The 24,622-nt window shown below is 43.7% G+C and overlaps 1 protein-coding gene across 1 annotated transcript in view; it reads right to left on the bottom strand.

Moving 5' to 3' along the window:
• Nucleotides 1-14,519, bottom strand: part of NMBR (neuromedin B receptor) — a 513,059-nt gene extending 498,540 nt beyond the window's left edge. The window contains exon 1 of the mRNA XM_077486740.1: nt 13,541-14,519. Within this exon, the coding sequence (XP_077342866.1) occupies nt 13,541-13,944 (404 nt within the window). The 5' untranslated portion in view covers nt 13,945-14,519. The remainder of the gene's footprint in view (nt 1-13,540) is intronic.
• Nucleotides 14,520-24,622: the final 10,103 nt, after the last annotated feature.

The following is a 24,622-nucleotide window of genomic DNA, read 5'->3' as shown; positions in this document are numbered from 1 at the left end:
AAATGCTAGAGGCTGTTTCTCAAAGTGATTTCTCAACAAAATAATACATGGAGACATAACTGGAATGGATATTAACCCTTTCACTGTCAGGTCCGTATGTTGTACGGACCTGACAGCAGAGGGAGTCGCACACAATCCGGTAGCTGCAGACTCAGAAAGCAACGTATATTATGTTACTTCTGGGTCAGCCTCACAGTGTCCCCGGCTAGCATAGCCTGGAAGGGAGACCCAGCATGTCTCATTAAAGAGAACCCGTCACCTAAAAATCATCACATAGGGGGCTTTTCACCCCTATGTAATGAAAATAAAATAGCAAAAAAAATAAACTTACACCCACATAAAATCCCCCCAAAACAATTTGACGCCCCCATCCCACATATATAGGCACATACGAATGTAAACGTACATGTTGGGGTGCCTACATGCGAAAACATTGATTGCGATGCCCATTACATATCATCACACGCCAGTGGGAGAGCAATAAATCTAAAGCCGCGTACACACGGGCGGACTGTATGGCCTACTTAGTCTGTCATACAATCCGACGGACAGTCCGTCATACTTTCGAATGAACGGACTTGACCACACACACCACTTTTTGAGCGGACTAATACGGCGTACTAAGTCCGCCATACTATCCGCCCTACTTTTGAAATGAACAGACTCGCCCACACACGCGGAGGAAAGTCCGCTCATTTCGAGCGCGTCTCCAGGTAGGCGGGGCCCGCGAAGGAGACGTCGCTGGCCCCGCCGCCTGGTATGGACTTAAAGGGGAACCCCAAAAAAAAAATCGGCGTGGGGGTCCCCCCCAAGTCCACAACAGACCCTTGTCCGAGCACGCTACCCGGCCGGCCAGGAAAGGGGGGCGAGCGAGCGCCCCCCCCCTCCTGAGCCGTACCAGGCCGCGTTCCCTCAACATGGGGGGGTGCCTTGGGGAAGGGGGGGCCGCGCGGCCCCCCCACCCCAAAGCACCTTGTCCCCATGTTGATGAGGACAAGGGCCTCTTCCCGACAACCCTGGCCGTTGGTTGTCGGGGTCTGCGGGCGGGGGGCTTATCGGAATCCGGGAGCCCCCTTTAATAAGGGGGCCCCCGGATACCGGCCCCCCCACCCTATGTGAATGAGTATGGGGTACAATGTACCCCTACCCATTCACCTGTAAAATAAAAGTACAAAAAAAAAACACAACACACGAGATAAAATACTTTATTGCACAGCTCCGGGGGTCTTCCGTCTTCGGGGGTCTTCTCGCCGGACTCCTCCGCTATCTTCTTGTAGCTTTTTTGCTAACGGAGGAGTCCGGCTTTCTTCCTCACTGCCGGCCTCTTCTCCCGACTTCGGGGGTCTTGTCCCCCTCTTCGGTTCTTCTGCCGGGCCACCGCGCCTTCTTATAGCTCTTTTACAGGCGGTGGCCCGGTCTTCTGTCGCCGCCGCCGCCGCCTTCCGTTCTTCTTCTTCTTCTTCTCCAGGAGATGTTGCCTCGACGATCTCTCCGGCCGGAATGCCAGGGACGCACTGCGCGGCCACTTATATAGGGACAAGGGGCGGTGTCACATGGCTTTATGTCACATGGGTTGGTCACATGGGTTGATGTCACATGGGGACTATGACATCGTAAGGGGGCGGGGTCACCATGTGACACCAACCCATGTGACATAAAGCCATGTGACACCGCCCCTTGTCCCTATATAAGTGGCCGCGCAGTGCGTCCCTGGCATTCCGGCCGGAGAGATCGTCGAGGCAACATCTCCTGGAGAAGAAGAAGAAGAAGAAGAAGAAGAACAGAAGGCGGCGGCGACAGAAGACCGGGCCACCGCCTGTAAAAGAGCTATAAGAAGGCGCGGTGGCCCGGCAGAAGAATCGAAGAGGGGGACAAGACCCCCGAAGTCGGCAGAAGAGGCCGGCGGTGAGGAAGAAAGCCGGACTCCTCCACTAGCAAAAGACCTACAAGAAGATAGCGGAGGAGTCTGGCGAGAAGACCCCCGAAGACGGAAGACCCCCGGAGCTTTGCAATAAAGTATTTTATCTCGTGTGTTGTGTTTTTTTTTGTACTTTTATTTTACAGGTGAATGGGTAGGGGTACATTGTACCTCATACTCATTCACATAGGGTGGGGGGCCGGTATCCGGGGGCCCCCTTATTAAAGGGGGCTCCCGGATTCCGATAAGCCCCCCGCCCGCAGACCCCGACAACCAACGGCCAGGGTTGTCGGGAAGAGGCCCTTGTCCTCATCAACATGGGGACAAGGTGCTTTGGGGTGGGGGGGGCGCACGGCCCCCCCTTCCCCAAGGCACCCCCCCATGTTGAGGGCACGCGGCCTGGTATGGCTCAGGAGGGGTAGCGTGCTCGGACAAGGGTCTGTTGTGGACTTGGGGGGGACCCCCACGCCGATTTTTTTCGGCGTTGGGGTTCCCCTTTAAGTCCATACCAGGCGGCGGGGCCAGCGACGTCTCCTTCGCGGGCCCGCCTACCTGGATACCCGCTTGAAATGAGCGGACTTTTCTCCGGGCGGGAAAAGTCTGCTCATTTCAAAAGTACGGCGGACTGGCATACACATGGGCGGATTGTCCGCCGAAATGCGAGTACGACGGACAGTATTTCGAAAAATCCGAAATACTTAGTACGCCGGACTGCACGCTGAAAAAGTCCGCTGAAGCCCACACACGAGCGGACTGTCCGCTGAAATGTGTTTCGGCGGACTAAGTAGGCCATACAGTCCGCCCGTGTGTATGCGGCATAACACAAGACCTCTTCCGTAACATTAAACTGATGACCCATAGGGGTCTTTTGAAGGATCGCCTATGGAAAATATAGGGGACTGAAGTTTGTTGCTATTTCATAGGCGCACACAAATTTAAGGTTTCACATGTTGGGTGTCTATTTACTAAGTGCAACCTCGTCTTTTACATTTTACCAAAATCTTTTATTGCCATTGCCCCAAAATTCACTTTAGTGTGAATTAGTGTGTTTTTTTACTGAGATTTTATGTTGCCTAGACCTTTGTGGTAATATCATGTGACATGAAAAATTGGAACTACTACTATTTTATTCTCTAGGCCAGGGGTCAGCAACCTTTTTCCACTTAAGGGCTGGATTCAATGTATGTGAATGCATGGAGGGCCGCATTCACCTGCTAATAAATTAAGATAATAAAAATCCTAACATAGTAATAACAACAGTACAAGTTTACCTCACTTTAAGGTGCCTCACTAATACAATGCCAGTTCATCCTGAGGAAATATGTGGATGGTGATTTATATATTACTGCCCCCTCCCCCATCCTGGCACCAGCCCTGCCAGCCATGTCTGGAGATGGGGTTCCTCTCCCTAGGGAAAATGGGGTTCCTGCCCTTAGGGGAGATGGGGCCCCATCCCCAGGGGTGATGAGGTCCCTGTCCCAAAGCAAGAAGGGGTCCCTGTCCCCAGCGGAGATAGGGTTCCTGTCCCCAGATGAGAAGGGGTTCCTGTCTCAAGGGGAGAAGGTCCCTGTCCCCAAGCAAGAAGAGGTTCCTATCCCCAAGCAAGAAGAGGTTCCTGTTCCCAGGGGAGATGGGGTTCCTGTCCCAAGGTGAGAAGGGGTCCCTGTCCCCAGGTGAGAAGGGGTCCCTGTCCCCAGGTGAGAAGGGGTCCCTGCCCCCTGGCGAGAAGGGGTCCCTGCACCACACCCACTGTCCTCTGTCCCCTGCACCCCCCCCCCCCCCACAGTAGTGTCCTCTGTCCCCTGCACCCCATCCCACAAACACACACTGTGTAAGCAGAACTTTCCTATCTTAAACAGGTGTACAGCAAGCAGAGCAGAGCAGAGATCAGCATCAAAAGGTTGGATGGGGGTGGGAACTGCTGAAGTTAACTTTTCACATTAACAGGCTGGTGATTAGTTGCTAGGATTGCCCAGCAACCAATCACCTGCTGCTTACTGGAAAAGTTAACTCCAGCAGTTCCCGCTCCCATCCAGCTGCAGTGAAAATGTCCAGGGGCCGGGTGTCCATGAATTAATCATGGGCACTGATTATGAAAATAGTTGTCAACTATTTTCATAATCGATTAATCGCCAAGCCAATTAGTTGGCCTGCATGCAGAATGCATTATTTGTTTACATTTTAGGAAATACATTGCAGCACACGTACAGCTCAGTACACCATCCATACATGTGAGTAAGTGCGTGAGAACTTATGAATGTGTGAGGAGCAATGCCTCATGGGATATTTAGTCCTGGGCACGAAGTGAGTGGTTCTAAAAGCAGTTTATTTTTATTTTATTTTTTACCTTGCAATAGGGGGCATTCTATACTATAATTTTCAGCTTGCTATTGGGCCACTCTGAAGGTAGGAGGGGGACCCCAGAAAAGGAGAATCAGGGCTGCTCTGTGCAAACCATTACACAGAGCAGGTAAGTATATCGCATTTGTTGTTTTAAAAAAAAAAAAATCACTTTAAAGATTCTGTGCAGGGAAGATCAGCGTCTGAACCCAGCGAAGGTGAAGGATGATAGACTGGATGTAATAGAAGGCATTACAAATTACATTTAAAGTAAACTTTTACCAGTATTGTGCATTATATTTAAAATGATCACATCCATGAAAAGAAGAAAAAAAAGTTTCAGCTTTTAGTACTGCTTAATAATAAAATATTTATATCTCCCTTCCACCCTTCATGTCTGACCCCTTGTTAAAATGCCAGTATATCCTACTTCTGAGTGTATTTATTATATATATCCGATATAAATAATATATATTATTACTTTCACTGTACCCCTTATAGTAGCGATTATCTGATCTTTTTGTGCTATAAAGGGCTCATTTTAGTTTTTTAACCCCCTTATTAAGTGATACAAAAAAAGCATGCTGCTGCTACTAAATGTCTTAGGCCTGGTTCACACCTATGTGTTTTTTTGTGCTATTTGCAAAAACGCACTACAGTTCATTTAACATGGTTTCCTATGGGATACAATTCTATATTATCCGATTAATTGAAATATGAAAATAACCATTGTTAGTTGTAGCTATATATATATATATATATACACACATACACACACACAAAATGCTATGGCTTTGCATCAGGAACAAAGATATTGTACTCCAACCAAATGGATCTACTGATCTAAAGAGGATTGATATGGATGCCAAAGCCATAGGTTTTCTATCTAGCTTACATAGTTGTGGTGATTGCATGGAGGCCAAGCAGGTCAAAGCTCCTGAATATTTTCTAACTGCCAAAGCAGAAAAGACTCTCTCCGACTTGGAGATAGCGAGTTTTAAGAGAATGAACCAGCTGACTTTGCTTAAACAATCTAAAGTTTGTGGCAGAATCCTCTTTTTTTGTTGTGCAAAAAAGAAAGAAAAAAATATTTTACCTTTTTATGCAGCTCTTGTATAAGGCTAGGTTCACACCTCTGCATGCGACTGTGGGATTAACTCTGCTCTTAGGAATGCCATTCTGAATGCCCCCCACGTATATCTGCACACAGCTTGATTGCAGGTACAGGAACCACAGGGAAATCGCATGGTCTTTTTGAGTTTCTGCGGAAACGCAGTGAATGGGCTGATGTACCCGTGCAAATGCGGCCCGCACAAAACACGGAAGTGTTAACATAGGCTTAAGGTATAATGTGTTTAGGCAGCTAATAAATAACTTACTTTTTGTGGATAGTTTATAAATAGTTAAATAATTTACATCCTGATTAACACTGAGTGAATGTGCTTGGGTTCAAATGTAAGCATGTATGGCGAACAGGTTCAAAAGTCCCTAGTTTGCAAACCTTAATGTGAACCCTAATAAAGTCAATTGGAGGTAAATTTTGAAAATCAATGCTGTCAACTTTCAAGTTGGGTAAATAGTTGGGTATTGCTCTAGGTGACATGTCCAATGCAAAAAAATAACGTTTAGCAGAGAGCAGATTAGTTAATAATGCTTACAGAATACTGAAACATTAAAAAACAAATGTTTCAATGCCTGGCAAGTATACACAGGCAAAAGTGCCATTTTGGGGGAAAAAAAATCCCCTGCTGGCTTAGTGGTGGTAATAATTTTGTGACTAAATATATGACTTCCTGCAACAACTTCAGAGGGGTAGGTGCACAGGCTATTTGCAAACCCTGTCTCACCAAGAACTCAAACCTCATCCCTAATCTGTTCTGTCAGGTAAAATAATATATTCAGTAAGATCTATTAGTAATGATAGAAATGAGACAGCAGTGTAAACATTTTCCAGCAGTAAGACCGTTTTAATCATGGATAATAGGCCTAATTGGTGAATGACTAACTTTATCTTTGTAAGATTCTCAACACTCTGCATGGAAGTCTACAGGCTTCCTTGGCTTTAGCTCTCCCCCTGCTGGCCAGAGACGGAAGGTGCAGCATAACATCAATATCTCAGTAGAGGGAGAGAAAAATATAGGGTAATGTCTCCATCTCCATATTGCTGTAGCCCAGCACCTGCCTACCCAATTTTTTTAAACTCAAAGATGTATAGAGTATACAAATTGGTCGGTAAGTAAAGACTATTTTACTATCAGTATACCATGGGTTTCTTTACCAATGGTATCCCCATGAACAGATTACCAAAATATATAGTATGGTATTATCATCCAATTTCTTTAGTGGTTACAAGAAAGTATTTTTTCCCCTATGAGGCAAAACGCCACTCAGTTTTGCAATAAGTATTGGGGGAAACCTGACCGTGTTTGTAAGAGGATGAACACAATGCCTTTATCTAGGACTATTTTTGTAAACACTTATCTGTCAAGGACAGCATTTAACCACCTTGAACCCCACTATCTGTTAAACAAAGACTGAACATGAATGAGGTAAGCAACTTTGCATTTAGGTTACAATCTTTGGTCCAGTGCTAGCAGTCTATCTTTTCTCTGCTTCTCGATGTGGTTTCTCACCTCCATCCTGTGGTTGTTTAATAAACTGTAAATTGTAATTTTTGAGAAGCTGCAATAAACAGCAGTGGGGCATCACCGCAATACTTGGAGAAAAGATTACAGGGAATGCTTTTGAAGTTTTACAGCTGCATCCAGTGTGAGGAAACTCATGATCCACATTGAAGGATCAAAGATTATTCCTCAGGAACAACTTGTACTACGATCTCTCTGCAGAATCAGCAGATAGTGGGAATTATCTGGCTACTAGGCAGCAGACAGTGCAAATCGCTTTATCCCTGGCTTTTGAGGGCTACACTGTAGCTCAGGCTGCTGTTGATTCTGCAGCTGGCAGTGGGGATCGCCGCATTGTTGGCTCTGAATCTGACACTGTAGATCAGTCTGAGCCCAGACTCAGCTTTTCAGAGCTTCAGTTGCTGCCTCTATGTATGGTGCTGCTCCCTTCATTGGCCGCTGCTCCTGCCTGATTTTGCTCCCCCGCCACTTCCACCCCAAGCTAACCTGGTCACTTCACACCCTCTACCCCATCTTAGCTGACATCACTCCACAGCCCTTTCCTGTCTTAACCCCCTACAACCACTACCACCACCCAGGTGATCTTGTGTGTCTTGGACATACCATATCATTAGATTGAGGTGGTGATGTCTTTATGACGAAATGCATAGGGCAGGCACACAGTTCACGTTTGATGTAATTTCTGCAGAGTGGAATGCACGTTGTCTCCAAGGAAGTGCAGAGCAGAGGTGAAAACAGATTTCACAGACTATAAGGCTGGCCGATCATTCCCAGTACACTGCAATTTACCATGTGAGTGGAATTTGGCTTTTTAAAGCTTTTTTAATAAATGGTATCACACTTTGTCCTTTCTGCAATGTTGTTTTTTTCCCCATGAACCGGACCTAAAGAGAGGGACTTCATACCTTTGGGTGGACTAATATACATACACAAGCCTTGTTGACCTGCCTCGGCATAGGCTCAGGGGGTCCTCACCCACGGGTGAGTGTCCACCCTGGTGGGAGCACACACTTTTGATTTGCAGTGGCAATTGCACAAGCATGGAACACTTTCTATTTGGATAATTTTGATGAACTTTTACTCACCACTTTCACTGGCAACATACTTGCTTTTGAATCTATGGATTGAATCCATTTTCCACTTTCTTTATACTTATAAGTATTGGTTTGTATTGTATGAACCGAGGGATATGTTGATGTAAGGATAATTTATTAAATAGCACATTAGCACTTCACTTAGATTTTTGTTATAACACACTGTGTATATTGGTGAGGAAGCGCAGCAAACAGAAGAGTTTAGCACATGGGTAGAATTTACCATTGGGCTGCAGCATCCTAGTATTTGGCATTTGCTAACCCACATTTATATTTACCGTACATTTTTTTTTTATGTTATATACTTTGCATGACTGATATTTATAATATATCAAAGTCTTATCATGGCTAATCACCGGCTTTTCACCATTTATTAAACACCTTAAACACCTTAAACATCTTTTGTAAGTTCAGAGATATAAACCTGAGCAATTCATCCTTTTGTACAGGGGCATTAGGAATTTGTCTTCACAATCTAAACTGTTTAGTTAAAACTCCCATATTTATTGTATATCTCTACTACTCACTACTGGTGGCCATACACACTTTAATAAATTATGGATTTCCCTCCCAGTTAATCTCTTCTGATAGTAATAATTGATTTAAAGTCGACAAACAGTTCAGTCATTAAAGCTTATTTTTGTTATTTATCAGTTGCATTTCAGTTTCCACCATGTAATTTCAACATCTAAACTATCCAAATACTAATTCAAGAATAAAGTATCTCGGTACTGCAGACTGATCTAAAACGATTGATAACATTCCTCTCTGGTCAATCAACTCAGTTTGATTGAATCCAATCACAAATGAGTAGATTAATCGGAAGGAAAGTTATGGCTATCCAATTGTTTGTGGTTTGAATTGTTTAATCAAATCAAATCGATCAGCTAGAAAGATTAAAGTGTATTTGGCCATCATAAGTTTATTTTGGCCAAAGAATCCATACTTTTATTAATATTATTGCATTAAATTCTTTGATTTTTCTCCATGGTCCATTCTGAAAAGTAATTGTGGAAGCATGGGGGGTTATTTACTAAAAGAAAATCCACTTTGCACTGCAAGGGCACGTGGAAGTAAAGTCCCTGTAGATCTGAGGGGAACATGCAAGGAAAATAAAAAACAACATTTTAGCTTGCATATAATTGGATGATAAAATCAGCAGAGCTTCCACTCATTTCAAATCTAGCCCTTAGATTTTACAGCGACTGTACTTCCAAGTGCACTTGAGGTGCAAAGTGAATTTGCCTTTCGTAAATAACCCCCATGGAGCCATATAAAAAGTATGCAAGGTTGTTGATTTTTTTTTTTTTTTTATACTTACCTCTTATATTAAGAATTTTGTCTAAGCACCAAAAATTAACTGTGCATGCTGCAAAAGTAGAATTGCATTAAATGGTGTAGCGTTTAACTTGCATTTATACATGCATATGTTTTCATTAAACCCTAAAACTGCATACTTGGCATAATAAAGAACCATGATAATGTGGAAAGTGTATAAACACAGTGACCCACCAGATTTCAGATTACTGCAATCAATAAAAGATGTCATTTAACTCCTATCAGGTAAGCTTATTTTTCTTTCCATATTAAATAAGTCAGTATACTGTAGGGAGCATGACACCAACATTATTTTTTTTTTTTTTTTTTTTACATTTTAATGAACATTTCTGAGATTATAGTTGAAAAAGCCACACAAATGTTTTTATGAATGGCAAGGCTAGTATGGGAAATGCAGGGGTCTGTGGATCAGTCTATGATGCCTGTACTATACTTAACTACTTCAGTTATTGCCACTGTCTTGCAAAGAGTGCCTGCTTTGCAGCATAGTGAACGTGGGGGACCACTTGCTTGGCACGGGCACCATTCACACAACACCTTGCATTTTTCTCAATGAATGCATAGTTTTCTTTAATTGGATGAGGTGGAGATTGTGATGTCATCATCCCGCCTTTCCATCTTGTCCAATCAGGCATTCAGTGAGAAAAAGGCAAGCCGTTCTGTGAATGGTGCCCGTACCAAGAAAGAAACCCCCTATGCAGCAGGACAGCTGATCTGCACAGCACCCAGAAGACAGTGGTGATCACAGTAGTAACAGTGAATGCTACAGTGATTCTACAATTCCACAGCAGTCCCACAGATATTACATATGCTTAATTATATTGATCCAAGCTGGACTAATGTATCCATGCAACAACAAAAATAAAAAATCTATACCTGGAATTCAGCTTTAAGTAATTCACAACATATACAAAGTTTTATAAATCGGATGTACCACAAAATAAAGAGAACACATTAACAAAGCTAAGGAAGAAATAACAATTGTTTTTAGAGAATGCACCTTGGTGCTGACCAAAGGTTTAGCAGAATGGGGAGAATTTACTAAAACTGGTGCCCAGTGAATCTAGTGCAGCTGTGTATAATAACCAATCAGCTTCTAGGGTTTATTGCCAAGGCTTAAAATGGTAGAGAACCGCAGGTGGTTAAAAAAAAAAATCCCTCAAGGCAATGTCATAATGTGCTAGTATGCATGGCATACTAGCACATTATGATAGACTCACCTTAGAATGAAGCCCTCTAGTGCCGAGAAGTCACCGCTGAGAAGGCTGACATCTTCCCCCGGTCTTCCTTACGAGTTCGCGACCTCCAGCTACATGCGTGGCTGGGGGCGCAATGATGTCACTCCTGAGCCGCCGTTTATGACACTGGCTCTGAAAGTCCAGCACTGTAAGCTGGACCTTCAGAGTGCATGCGCAGGTGATGCCATCGGCTCCATGCACTCTGAATATCTCCTAAGCAAGTTTAGGAGATATTCACAGTACCTACAGGTAAGCTGTATTATAGGCTTACCTGTAGATACAAGTGGTGTAACAGAGTTTACTACCATTTTAACTGAACAAGCTGAAATTAGAAGCCGATTGGTTACTAGGCACAGCTGTACCAGATTTTGTGCGCACCAGTTTTAGTAAATTTTCCACATTGTTTCTTTTCCTATCCTGTACTATGTACAGATTCTAAAACTACAATATACAATAAATGAAGGGGCAATGTATTGAATGTTGCACTGTGCTAAATAACAGTGTTCCAATGTATACCAATGAACAAATGAATTACTAATAATTTATTATTTGTTCATTGGTACACACTAGAACACTGTTATTTAGCACAGTGCTGCATCCAATACATTGCCCTTTCAACTAAGTTGTGTGGGGGAACACACACCGATGCTAGCAGCAGCAGCACTAATATTTTATTTATTTTATTTAGTACTGGATCACAGATATTCACTTTACACCATTGGGCACTTATTTCACAGCTAGCGCAGGAGTAACACTCTTATTACTGAATATACATTAAATATCTGTGCATCTTTTACTTGTAATCCATATCAAGAGTGTGGACTAAGGCTCCATTCACATATGCTTTTTCTTCATTTCTGCAGTGCTTTTTGCTGTGTTTTTTTTACCACGATTTACACTTTTTATGCTTTTTTTTTTTTGGGGGGGGGGGGGGTTTCTTGTTGCGCAGATATAAAAACGCAAAACGCTGCAAAATTCAAGTAAAAACACATTACAATGGATAAGCTGCAGAAAAGCATGTAGTCTATTGAACCAGAAAAAGCACAGTTTCGTGTTTAAAAAAAATGTCCCTTAAGCCGCGTACACACGGGCGGACTGTATGGCCTACTTAGTCCGTCGAAACACATTTCAGCGGACAGTCCGCTCGTGTGTGGGCTTCAGCTGACTTTTTCAGCGTGCAGTCTGGCGTACTAAGTATTTCGGATTTTTCGAAATTCTGTCCGTCATACTTTGGTTTCAGCAGACAATCCGCTCGTCAGTAGGCTAGTTCGATGGACTAAGAATGGCGCGTGCTCAGAAAGGATTTACACGGCGAAAGGTTGCATTGCTGTGTATTGGACTTCCTATTTCTAGTCCCGTCTTACGTACTGTACACGTCATCGCGCAAGCTTTCGACGGACTGTTTGTGCATCCGTGTGTGGTCAAGTCCGTTCATTCGAAAGTAGGACGGACTGTCCATCGGATTGTATGACGGACTAAGTAGGCCATACAGTCCGCCCGTGTGTACGCGGCCTCACCATTTCCAAAAATGCAGAGGCACAAAAATGCATTGATGTGAACATGCTCCATAGGAACCCATGTTAGAAATATATATATATATATATATATATATATATATATATATATATATATATATATATATATATATATTCCTGCGTTTCTGCAAAAAGCATGAAAAAAAAAAACACATTGGTGTGAATGGAGCCTAATGGCCCGTACACACAATCCGAATATCGTACGACAGATCGTGTGACTTTTTTTGCTTAATAGTCGCAAGTAGAAATTGAATAGGTTACTAAAGTCATGAAAATTTTCGTACAACAGAAAAAAAAAAATCAGAAGTGATGTCATGGGGGTTATTTACGAAAGGCAAATTCATTTTGCACTACAAGTGCAAAGTACACTTGAAATTGCACTGAAAGTGCACTTGGAAATGCAGTTGCTGTAGATCCGAGGGGGACATGCAACGAAAATAAAAAACAGCATTTTAGCTTGCACATGACTGGATGATAAAATCAGCAGTTTCCCCTAATTTCAGATCTACCCCTCAGATTTACAGCGACTGCACTTCCAAGTGCACTTAAAGTGCAATTTCAAGTGCACTTTGCACTTGTAGTTTGTAATTGTAGTGCAAAGTGGATTTGCTTTTCGTAAATAACCCCCCATGTGTTGTAATGCATTCAAATTGTATTTTGGGACGACAACTGTATTGACCAAATGAAAATAATACAAGGAAAATGTTTGGGCTTGTCCGATCTAATACAGGCTTACCCCACTTTTAAGGCTGGATTCACACCTGTGTATTTTTAGTGCTTTTTGCATTTTGCAGATGTGCACTACAGTCCATTTAAAATGGTTTCCTATGGAACACATTCTGTAGTACAAATCTGCAAAATGCAAAAAGCGCAAAAAATGCATAGGTGTGAATCTGGCCTTAAGTACACAATGGGGTTTATTTACTAAAGCTGGAAAGTGCAAAATCAGGCTCACTTTTGCATAGAAACCAATGAGCTTCTAACCCCAGCTTGTTCAATTAAGCTTTGGTAATAAAACCTGGAAGCTCATTGATTTCTATGCAGAAGTGAGCCTGATTTGCACTTTCCAGCTTTAGTAAATAAACCCCATTGTGTGCTTAAAAGTGGGGTATGTCTGTAATATCAGATGAATTGTCGTGATTGGCTCTTGAAAGCTCTGTACTAACGATCGGATTATCGTACGATCGAAAGAGGTATTTTTCGTCCGATTTTTGGATTGTGTGCACGGCCTTAAGAGGGAATTGCAAAAGAATAATAGGCTACAAGTATCCAGAACAGTGATATTCATTTGCAATAAAATCATTGGATGAACCCAGCTTATCTCTACATAATCCTACTAAACCAACACACAGTAGAAAATGACTATAGAGTGCACTAGACGTTTATTAACGCCCTAGGAGTGTAATCCACTGCTGTTTGGAAAGGCACTTACCTGTCAGCACTGAGAGCAGTGAGTGTGAAGACAGATACTCCGACAGAAGTCAGCTGGATGGAAGGGATGAGCTTGCAGCACACTTCCCCGAGCATCCACTCCTCGAAAAAGAATCGGAAGGCATCCACGGGTACACAAGTCACCAGCAGCAACAGGTCCCCTGCGGCCAGGCTGGAGATGAATATATTGGGCACACTTCTCATCGCACTGTTGGTAATGAAGATCTTGACAAGGGTGATGTTGCCCAAAAGTCCCACCATAATGATGATTAAATACACAGATGGGATGACACAACGGATGATGAAGAATGCCATCTCCCTACCCTGGGGAGCAGAGTTTTCTGGCAGGACCTGACTCCCATTACCCTGGATGAGGGTGATGTTCCAGGTCTGCCCGGTGATCATCTTCAACAGATGGCAAAAAGCCAAGCAGGGTGCCCAACCAGGAGCAAGTTTTTTCTAAAGTTTCAGCAGCTTAGGAAAAATCGATAAAAGCCAGTGTCCATAGATCATCGCCCAGTTCTGGAGCTTCAGCAGCTACAAATGACCAGCTTATGTGGCTAGCAGATTGTACAGGAGCCAGAGAAGTTTTGTGGATGGGAAACACCAGGCTGCAGTCAGAGATGTTTGGCTGCTGTGTGCTGCACACTGCAATGCTCCTATTATACTCTACAGCCTGATGGTCCTGGGAAGGGGAGGGACTGGATCCATCCAAAGCTCAGATCCTACACTGAGGTGTGTGCTTGGACTTCTTCTTCTGTCATCAGCCTCTTCATATTATTCATTGGGGACCAAATGCCTGCAAGTATCAGTCTAGACTTAAATGGAATCAGTGCAGCGCAGCAATAGCCGGGGGTGAAGGAGCTGTTCACCCAGCAGTGCTGAAACCGACTTCCAATGGCCACTGATAGAGAGTGCACTTCATCCAACTGCTATACACATAGACAGAAATGTCACATATTATATGTGACATATATTTCCTGAAGCTTGTTGGCTGATTAAAGTTTTACACGTGAAGACACACGTGTGTGGCTTTACCTTTGGATTATGCCGTGCTATTGTACAATTTAATGTCTTGAAGCACTTGAAGCTATAAGCACTGTGCAAAAAGACATGACAACCTACCTAGAGCCACCCTTTTTATTCCTACTAATTAATAAAAGGTGAGATCTGATTGACTGTTCCAGGCTACTACTGTCTATTATACGCTTTTTTAAAGTAATATGTGTTGCTGGAGAGTTGATTTATTTTCTAATGCATGTTACTAGAACAAATGTATTGTCAGTCTTGTGACCTGTTAGAGACATAAGGGGTAATTTACTAAAGGAAAAGCCACTTTGCACTGTGAGTGACTTGAAAGTGCATTGGAAGTGCAGCTGCTATAGATCTGAGGGGGACATGCAAGGAAAATAAAAAACAACATTTTAGCTTGCATATAATTGGATGATAAAATCAGCAGAGCTTCCCCTCATTTCAGATCTACCCCTTAGATTTAGAGCGACTGTACTTCCAAGTGCACTTGCGGTGCACAGTGGATTTGTCTTTCGTAATTAACTCCCATAGGGGGGTTATTTACGAAAGGAAAATCCACTGGGCACTACAATTGCACTGCAAGGTGCAGTCACTGTAGATCTGAGGGGGGCACGCAAAGAAAATAAAAAAACAGAATTTTTACTCATACATGATTGGGTGTTATAAATCAGCAGAGCTTCCCCTCAATTCAGATCTTCCCCTCAGATCTACAGTGACTGTACTTCCAAGTGCACTTGCAGTGCAATTGTAGTGTACAGTGGCTTTGGCTTTAGTGAATCAACCCCACAGTGTATGTCTAATAATAGTCCAATGTCCTTTTTTATTCAGACTTAATACCAGGCACTTTCGCCCCTTCCTGCCCGGACCAATTTTCAGCTTTCAGCGCTGTCGCATTTTGAATGACAATTGCGCGGTCATGCTACACTGTACCCAAACAAATTTTTTAGCATTTTGTTCCCACAAATAGAGCTTTCTTTTGGTGTCATTTGATCACTGCTACGGTTTTTATTTTCTGCGCAAAAAATAAAAAAATACTGATAATTTAGAAAAAAAAATGTTACTTTGTTTCTGTTATAAAATTTTGTAAATAAGTAAGTTTTCTCCCTCACTGATGAGGCTGCACTGACGGGCACTGATAAGGCAGCACTGATGAGGTGGCACTGATGAGCACTTATGGGTGGCACTGATAGGCTGCACTGATGGGTACTTATGGGTGGCACTGATAGGTGGCATAGATGGGCACTGATCGGTTGGCACTGATGAGCATCACTGATGAGATATCTGGCAGGCATTTGTAGTTGGCACTGAGTGGCACCATTTCTGGACACTGGCTGGCATCTTTTAGGGCACTGTGTGGCATCCCTGGTGGCCATGGGGGGTATACCTGGTCATCCATGTGTGCTGATCATACCTGGTGGTCCAATGTGGGCATCCACACGTGGGACTGCGCTGATAAACAATCAGCGCAGACCCCCCTAGCAGGAGAGCTGCCAAATAGCTCTCCTCTACTCATGTCTGTCAGACGCAAGTGAGGAAAATCCGATAAATTGGGCTTCCTGTTTACACTGTGATCAGCTGTGATTGGACATGGCTGATCACGTGGTAAAGAGCCTCCGTCAGAGGCTCTTTGCAGAGATCGGTGAAGCAGTGTGTCAGACTGAAACACTGCACCACCGATCGCCACGCTGCATGCCGGCAGTTATCCTAAAGGACGTCAAGATAACTGAACCACCGCCCGGCCATCATTTTGCTATAGGCAGGGTGGGAAGGGGTTAATAAAAGGTGAGGTCTGATTGACTGCTCCAGGCTACTTTGGTCTATAATATGCCTTTTTCTGTAATAGGTATTTCTGGAGAGATGATTTATTTTCTAGTGAATTTTACTGGAACAAATGTATTGTCAGTCTTGTGTACTGTTAGAGACGTAGGGATTGATTTAGTAAATTCACCGTGCACTACAAGTGGAGGTGCAGGTGGAGGTGCAGTCGCTGCAGATCTGAGGGGAACATGTAAGGAAAATAAAAAACAACATTTTTGCTTCTACATTATTGGATGATAGAAAACAGCAGAGCTTCCCCTTATTTCAGATTTTTTTTTTTCCTCAGATCTAGAGCAACTGCACTTCCAAGTGCACTTGCAATGCACTTGTAGTGCACAGTATATTTGCCATTAGTAAATCAACCTCATTTGGGTTATTTACTAAAGGCAAATCCACTTTGCACTGCAAGTACACTTGGAAGTGCAGTCGCTGCAGATCCGAGGGGGACATGCAAGGAAAATAAAAAACTGAATTTTTGCTTGTACAAGATTGGATGATAAAATCAGCAGAGCGTCCCCTCATTTCAGATCTTCCCCTCAGATTTACAGCAAGTGCACTTCCAAATGCACTTGCAGTGCACTTGTAGTACAGAGTGGATTTGTCTTTAGTAAATTAACCCCATAGTGTATGTCCAATAATAGTCCAATGTGTAAGTCAGTGAACCAATGGACCTGAATAAAGCTATAAGCACTGTGCGGAAAGACATGACAGCCTACCTAAAGCCACCCTTTTTATTCCTACTAATTAAATAAAATGTGATATCCGATTGGCTGTTTCAGGAAACTACTGTACTATAATACGCTTTTTTCTGTAATATGTGTTGCTAGAGAGTTGATTTATTTTCTAATGCATGTTACTAGAACAAATGTATTGTCAGTCTTGTGTGCTGTTAGAGACGGGGGATTTATTTACTAAAGGCAAATACACTTTGCACTACAAGTGCACTTGGAAGCTCATGGCAAGTGCACTTGGACGTGCAGTCACTGTAGATCTGAATGGAGGCTCTAAAATTAGAGGAAGCTCTGCTGATTTCTATCATCCAATCACATGCAAGCAAAAATGCATTTTTTTCCCTTGAATGAGCCCCTCAGGTCTACAGTGACTGCATTTCCAAGTGCACTTGTAGTGCAAAGTGATTTGCCTTTAATAAATAAACCCAATAGTGCATTTCCACTTATAGTCCAATGTGTAAGTCAATGCACCAATGGACCCAAATACAGCTATAAACACTACCCATAGGGGTAGATTTACTAAAACATGTGCCCTCCGAATCTAGTTTAGCTGTGCATAGTAGCCAAACAGTTTCTAACTTTAGCTTGTTCAATTAAGCTTTGGCAATAAAACCTGGAATATGATTGATTTCTTTGCAGAGTTGTCCCAGTTTTAGTAAATTACCCCTCTATGTATCTAACAGTACACAAGACTGGCAATACATTTGTTCCTGTAACATACATTAGAAAATAAGTCAACTCTCCAGCAACACCTATTACACAAAAAAAGCATATTATAGACCATAGTAGCCTGGAGCAGTCAATCAGATCTCAACTTTTATTAATTAGTAGGAATAAAAAGGGAGCTCTAGCTAGGCAGTCATGTCTTTCCGCACAGTGTTCATAGATATATTCGAGTCCATTGGTTCATTGACTTACACATTGGACTAATATTAGATATACAGTATGTCTCTAACAATACACAAGACTGACCCTAGGTTCACATCTATGCTGCTGTGTTTGTGCGTTTTTTCAAGCACGTTTTCTCTTAAAACACACTGCTGTAAACACACTCTATATAGCTGGTTGCTAAGGAGGGGGTCAGGAAGCCGGCCGCCACATCCTTAACAACTGATGAGTTATCAGCTGACAGAGGGGTTACCCGCTGGCAGCTGAATGTAAAAAAATATTGTGGAAAAAAAAGCATGGGGTCCCCCCCAGGCCCATACCAGAACACCTTACCACCATGATGATGGGGACAAGGGCCTCTTCCCAACAACCACCGGCAAGGGTTGTCTACGGGCAGAGGTCTTATCAGAATCTGGAAGCCCCCTTTAACAAGGAGCACCCAGATCCCCCCCCCCCCCCATGTGAATAGGTATCGAGTACATCGTACCCCTACCCATTCACCCCAAAAAGCAGTGAAATGTAAAGAACAAGAGCTGGTTTTTGACAAGTCCTTTATTTAACCTCCCTGACGGTTTTCCCAAGTGTGGCTCAGGGTGGATTTTCAGTACCAAAAGCGCTAACCTCAAACCACACTCGGGATCGTATCACAGGATCCAGGTACAGCTAACTTACCTTGTCCCCAGGATCCTGCGATGTCCTCCCGCTGTGTCCGTGAGCTGCATCTAGCTTGATTCATCACAGAGCCAGGGTTCCATTCCCTGTGAATGTTGCGACGCACGGGGACAGAGAACGGCGCCAAATTCAAAAAGTGAAACACACACTATACATACAGTAATGTAATCTGTAAGATTACAATGTACTGTATCAAATAATTAAACATCCTCTTTGTCCCTAGTGCTTTATCCAGTGCCATACATGCAGTGTTATATTATATATACTGTTCTTTCTGCCTGGAAACTTGAGAGATTGTCCATAGCAACCAAAACTGTCCCTTTACATCAAAAGCCATTTTAGACCAGCTAGAAAACAGCGATAATAAATTGGAATCACTTGCAGAATTGAGCGATAGCGATTTGTGAGGAGATCCGTCATCAAACACAGAGTAATGACAGCAACAATTCTGCAACTGAGCAAATTTCAGTGTTTTTGATTTGATTACATTATTGAATCATTTTTATTATTATTATTTGTTATAATTATTTATAGTTATTTATTATATTATAATTTACGATGTTTCAAACTTTATCATACCCGGAATGTCTATTAGCCTCTTGTTTGGACAGATTTAAGTGTGTTATTCCTAAGAATTACAGGCCTAAAATATAAAATGACTACTTTCCATGCAAATGAATTGTACTGCTTTGAGCATCAGAAATCTGAAATAATCATACCACCAGGGAGGTTAAAAAATTGGCTCCAGGCCATCTTTTCCCAGTGCTGTCTTTTTTCTCAACACCGGTTACCTTAAAAAAAAAAAAAAAAAAAGCCGCTCTTCTTCTGTGGCTGTCTTCCTCTGTTGTTGTCACCCGCTGTGTGGCATCTCTTATATAGCCACGAAGCGTGACCATCCAATGACGTCACCCAGAGAGCCCGCCCCTTGTGATGTCACAAGGGACGGGCTCGCTGGGTGAAGTCATTGGATGGGCACACCCCATGGCTATATAAGAGATGCCACACAGCGAGCGACAACAACAGAGGAAGACAGCCACAGAAGAAGAGCGGCTTTTTTTTTTTTGCGGGTTTTCTCCCGGCGGCACCAGGAGAAGACAGGAGCCAGATAAGACGGCTTGGGGAGAAGATTTTTTGATAATGGACTTGTCAAAAATCGCCAAATTTTTACATTTTACTGCTTTTTGGGGTGAATGGGTACAATGTACAAAATACCAATTCACATAGGGGGGTGGGCAGGATCTTGGGGCCCCAGATTTTGATACACCCCCCCGCCCGCAGATTCCGACAACCACCAGCCAGGGTTGTTGGGAAGAGGCCCTTGTCCCTGTCAAAATGGGGGCAAGGTGCTTTGGCACCCATCTCACCCATGTTGAGGGCATGTGGCCTGGTATGGTTCAAAGGGGTAGGGGGTGCGCTCTGGTCCTCTCCCTTTCCTGGCCTCCCAGGCGACATGCTCGGATAAGAGTCTGGTATAGATTTTTGGGGGCCCCATGCCATTTTTTTTTAAATGTTGGCGTGGGGGGGGGGGGGGGGGGGGAGTCCTCTCCAAATCCATACTAGACCCAACGGCCTGGTATGGACCCAATTATAATCACTGGGTGGAAAGATAGGACTGCCTACCTAGAGCCACCTTTTTATTTCTACTAATAAGTAAAATGTGAGATCTGATTGACTGCTCCAGGTTACTACTGTCTATAATACGCTTTTTTCTCTAATAGGCATGGGCGTCCGCAGAAGTTTTTCGGGGGGGGCATCATTTTAGGGTCACTCATGCACTGAACCTTTTGGACAATGTCATTAACACATTATCATGGTCAGAGTCTGCAGACGTAGTACAGTCCCTAGGATAAGTAGTGGATAATGGCCAACTGGTCCTCTTACCAGTCTCAGCGAAACTACAGCAGTGATCCCTCCGGCTGGATGATCGATCACTCTTGGTTACCCGGGGGCGACTCTGGTCAGTAGTTTAGTATGTTTGTACCCTGGTAGTAGCTTAGCCTTTCTCTCTCTGGTGGTGCTGGGCAGCGTGTCTCCCTCTCTGGTGGCGCTGGGCAGTGCGGCTCTCTCTCTGGCTTCCGCCCAGCACATTCCTCATTCTTTGTCCTGTAGCACTCTCTCCCTCAGCTTTTTTCCAGGCTGCAGTCTCTCAATCTCTCTCTCTCGATAGAGCTGTAGCCTCCTCCCTGTAGAAAATGGGGCTGTCAATCTTTGGGACTACATGTCCCATGATGCTCTCCTCTCCTAGTCTCCTTTGATTGGCCCTCAGTTATGGCCAGTAGGGAAGGAGCGGGCAGGAAGCTGGGCGGGGAACCTGGTGAGAGCCGCTGTCTCTTCTGCCTGACAGGAGAAAGGAGGGGCGAGCGGGGGAAACTTCTGACAGCCCGCAGCTCGCCTTTCTCCTGTCACAACGCCGCCGGGTTCTCTGCTGTACTGAGCAGGGAAAAGAGCCCCAAATCACACTACACTAATGGAGGGCTTGACAGCACCTTGATGGTGCCACTCCACTGGCGGGTGGCACCCGGGTGAGGGCTGCCCGCACCCCGAAAGCGACTAAACTTTGCTGAATTTAAGATCCAATCCCTGATTCCAGGGGGGGGCACTTGACCCCCCTTGCCCCTACCTGCGGACACCCATGCTAATAGGTGTTGCTGGAGAGTTGACTTATTTTCTAATGCATGTTACTGGAACAAATGTATTGTCAGTCTGGTGTACCACTTGCCGACTGTCCTATAGCAGTTTTACTGCTACAGGGCGGCCATTGTGTGCAGGATCACGTTTATATAGGTGATCTTGCACTTTCGGGTAGGGGGCCTGAATGCACACCACCAGCGGCTCACTCGCACTGAGGGAGCCGATCGCCAGATAACGCAGACTCAATGTCTGCCAGGACACCCGCTAATCATTCTGCAGGGAGGCAGAATGGCAGGCTGCCTATGTAAACAAGGCGTCTTGCCTGCTGTGACAGGAGGGAAGGTATGGATCCTGTGCTTCTGCAAAGCAGGGACATGGATCCATGTCTTTTCCTAGTAAAAGCACATCCCACACTATAATGAAACACAGGCTAGGCACACAGTTAACCCTTTGATCACCCTTGATGTTAACCCCTTCTCAGCCAGTATCATTGGTACAGTGACACTGATCACTGTATTAGTGTCACTGGTTCCCAAAACAGCGTCAAAAGTGTCAGTGTCCGATTTGTCCACCGCAATATTGTAGTTCCGTATATCCCATAGTTTGTAGACACTATAACTGAAGAGTTGACTTATTTTCTAATGGATGTTACTGGAAAAAATGTATTGACAGTCCAAATGTATTGACAGCCTTGTGTGCTGTTATAGACATATTGTATGTCCAATAATAGTCCAATGTGTAAGTCAATGAACCAATGGACCTGAATACAACTATAAGCACTGTGCGGAAAGACATGACAGCCTACCTAGAGCCACCCTTTTTATTCATACTACTTAATAAAAGGTGATTGACTGCTCCAGGCTACTACGGTCTATAATATGCTTTTTCTGTAATAGGTGATGCTGGAGAGTTTACTTATTTTTTAATGCATGTTACTGGAACAAATGTATTGTCAGTTTTGTGCACTGTTAGAAACATATTATTGTATACAGTGCTGTGTTTTGGTTTTGTGCTGCCCTAGGCAAGACTAGAATCGGGTGCCCCACCTCCCATCTAAATTTGTCCCGTTTTTGTCTCACAGTGACCCTGAGACATGATTCCTCCAAGTGCCACATATGTGGTCAATGGAGCAGAGGATGGGGTCAGCAGGGCAGAGGATGAGGCGGCACTGGTGGGCACTGAAGAGAAGGTGCTGGTGAAGCTGTATTGATCTTGGGCACTGATAGACTGCACTGTTGGGGCTGCACTGATAATAAAGACACTAATGATCAGTGCCCTGATTATCAGTGTAGATGTCACCTTTTACACTGGCTGGTTACCGCCTCTCTCCTTGGAATGCCAATAACTGGCAAGTGTATTTACATTGTGATCAACTGTGACTGGACACAGATAATCAAATGGTAAAGAGCCTATGTGATTGTCTCTTTACTCTGATCTGCAATCAGCTTTATTCGAAGGACACAGCAATCACAGATCACGGGGGGTGTGTGTCACAGTGAGCGTGATTCTGAGAAGGTGTCAATGGACACCCTGCCAAAATTGGATGACCGTACTGTAGCCATCATTCAACTACAGCATGGTCACCTGGGGGTGGCGCCACGCCCCCCTCCCCCCCTGTAAATTGCCGCCCAAGGCAATTGCCTTGTATGCCTTGCAGCAGATACACCCCTAATGTAGTGTGCACACGAGCGGAATTTCCGTCTAAAAAGTCCAACGGGAGCTTTTCATTGTATATTCCGATCATGTGTATGGCCCATCTGACTTTGCACTTCGAAAATTCTGACGGACCTAGAAAGAGAACCAATTCCTATGGTGAAAACCGCTCGTCTGTATGCCAAAAACGACGCAAGCTCTGAAGCAAGTACAAGACAGAAGCTATTGGCTACTGGCTATTGAACTTCCTTTTTCTAGTCCCGTAGTAGGTGCTGTACGTCACCGCATTCTTGATGGTGAGACTTTGGTGTGACTGTGTGTATGCAAAACAGCTTGAGCGGAATTCCATCGAAGAAACCTATTCCAATGGAAAAACCTCTTGTGTGTGCACGGCATAAGTGTATGTCCAATAATAGTCCAATGTGTAAGTCAATGAGCCAATGATCCTGAATACAGCTATAAACACTGTGCGGAAAGACTTGACAGCCTACCTAGAGCCACCCTTTTTAATCATACTACTTAATAAAAGGTGAGATATGATTGACTGCTCCAGGCTACTACGTTCTATAATATGCTTTTTCTGTAATAGGTGTTGCTGGAGAGTTTACTTTTTTTTTAATGCATGTTACTGGAACAAATGTATTGTCAGTCCTGTGTACTGCTAGAGAGTAGAGACTAATGTCCAATAATAGTCCAATGTGTAAGTCAATGAACCAGTGGACCCAAATTCAGCTATAAGCACTGTGCGGAAAGACATGACTGCCTATCTAGTGCCCCCCTTTTTATTCCTACTTGTTAATAAAAGGTGAGAACGGAAAGACTGCTCCAGGCTACGGCTGTCTATAATATGCATTTTTTCTATAATAGGTGTAGCTGGAGAGTTGTCCTATTTTCAAATGCATTTTTACTGGAACAAATATATTGACAGTCTTATGTACACTTGTAGACAGAAGTCCAATAATAGTTCAATAAATTCACTGCTTGTGGGTTTTGCTTATGTTAAATGGCTCACGATGGAGTACATTATCCTGGAATGAATCACTTTCTGTGCTGTTGCAAACCCTGCATTATAAGCAATGGGAAGCTTGAAGAAAAAGTTTTTGTTATGCAATAGTGTTAAGCCTACATAGCTTAACTCCTCAACACCAAGAAAAGTGGGCTTTAACTCCCAACTGCTGCACACTGATTGAGCTGTTACTGAAAGCTTTTTATTACGGCTCTGATTGGTTTTGATTGGAAGTCAGCAGGATGGGCTCCCAATCAAGTAACTGCTGTGGCAGCCAATGACAGTGGTCACGTCTAAAGAATTGGAGGATCAACCCCCAGCAAAAAGAGGGGTCTTCTATCGAAATAAATGGACTATCTCTGTACCAATTAACAACACATTTAAAGTATAAAATTACAAATGTTTATTAAATACACAATTAAAAAGAAAAGCTTTTTCAAAATCATATACATAGATGGATGATAATATCACATCAATCACTTAGTGACTGGCTTATATATACAATATACAGCGGTCACCAATAGTGCGGCCCCCTTAAAGTGGTAAACCACACGGAGGTGTCCAAATGCTCATCTACATTTGCGGATAGATCCGCTTCTTCGGGGAGGAAAAGGCAAAACAATGTCACTGTAGACCCTTTTCCCTAAGAGGT

Source organism: Lithobates pipiens, unplaced genomic scaffold, assembly GCF_037356315.1.
Source record: "Lithobates pipiens isolate NorthernLeopardFrog02 unplaced genomic scaffold, aLitPip1_a1.2 Scaffold_18, whole genome shotgun sequence".
Lineage (NCBI taxonomy): Eukaryota > Metazoa > Chordata > Amphibia > Anura > Ranidae > Lithobates > Lithobates pipiens.
This window is presented reverse-complemented; position numbering and strand designations above follow the sequence as displayed.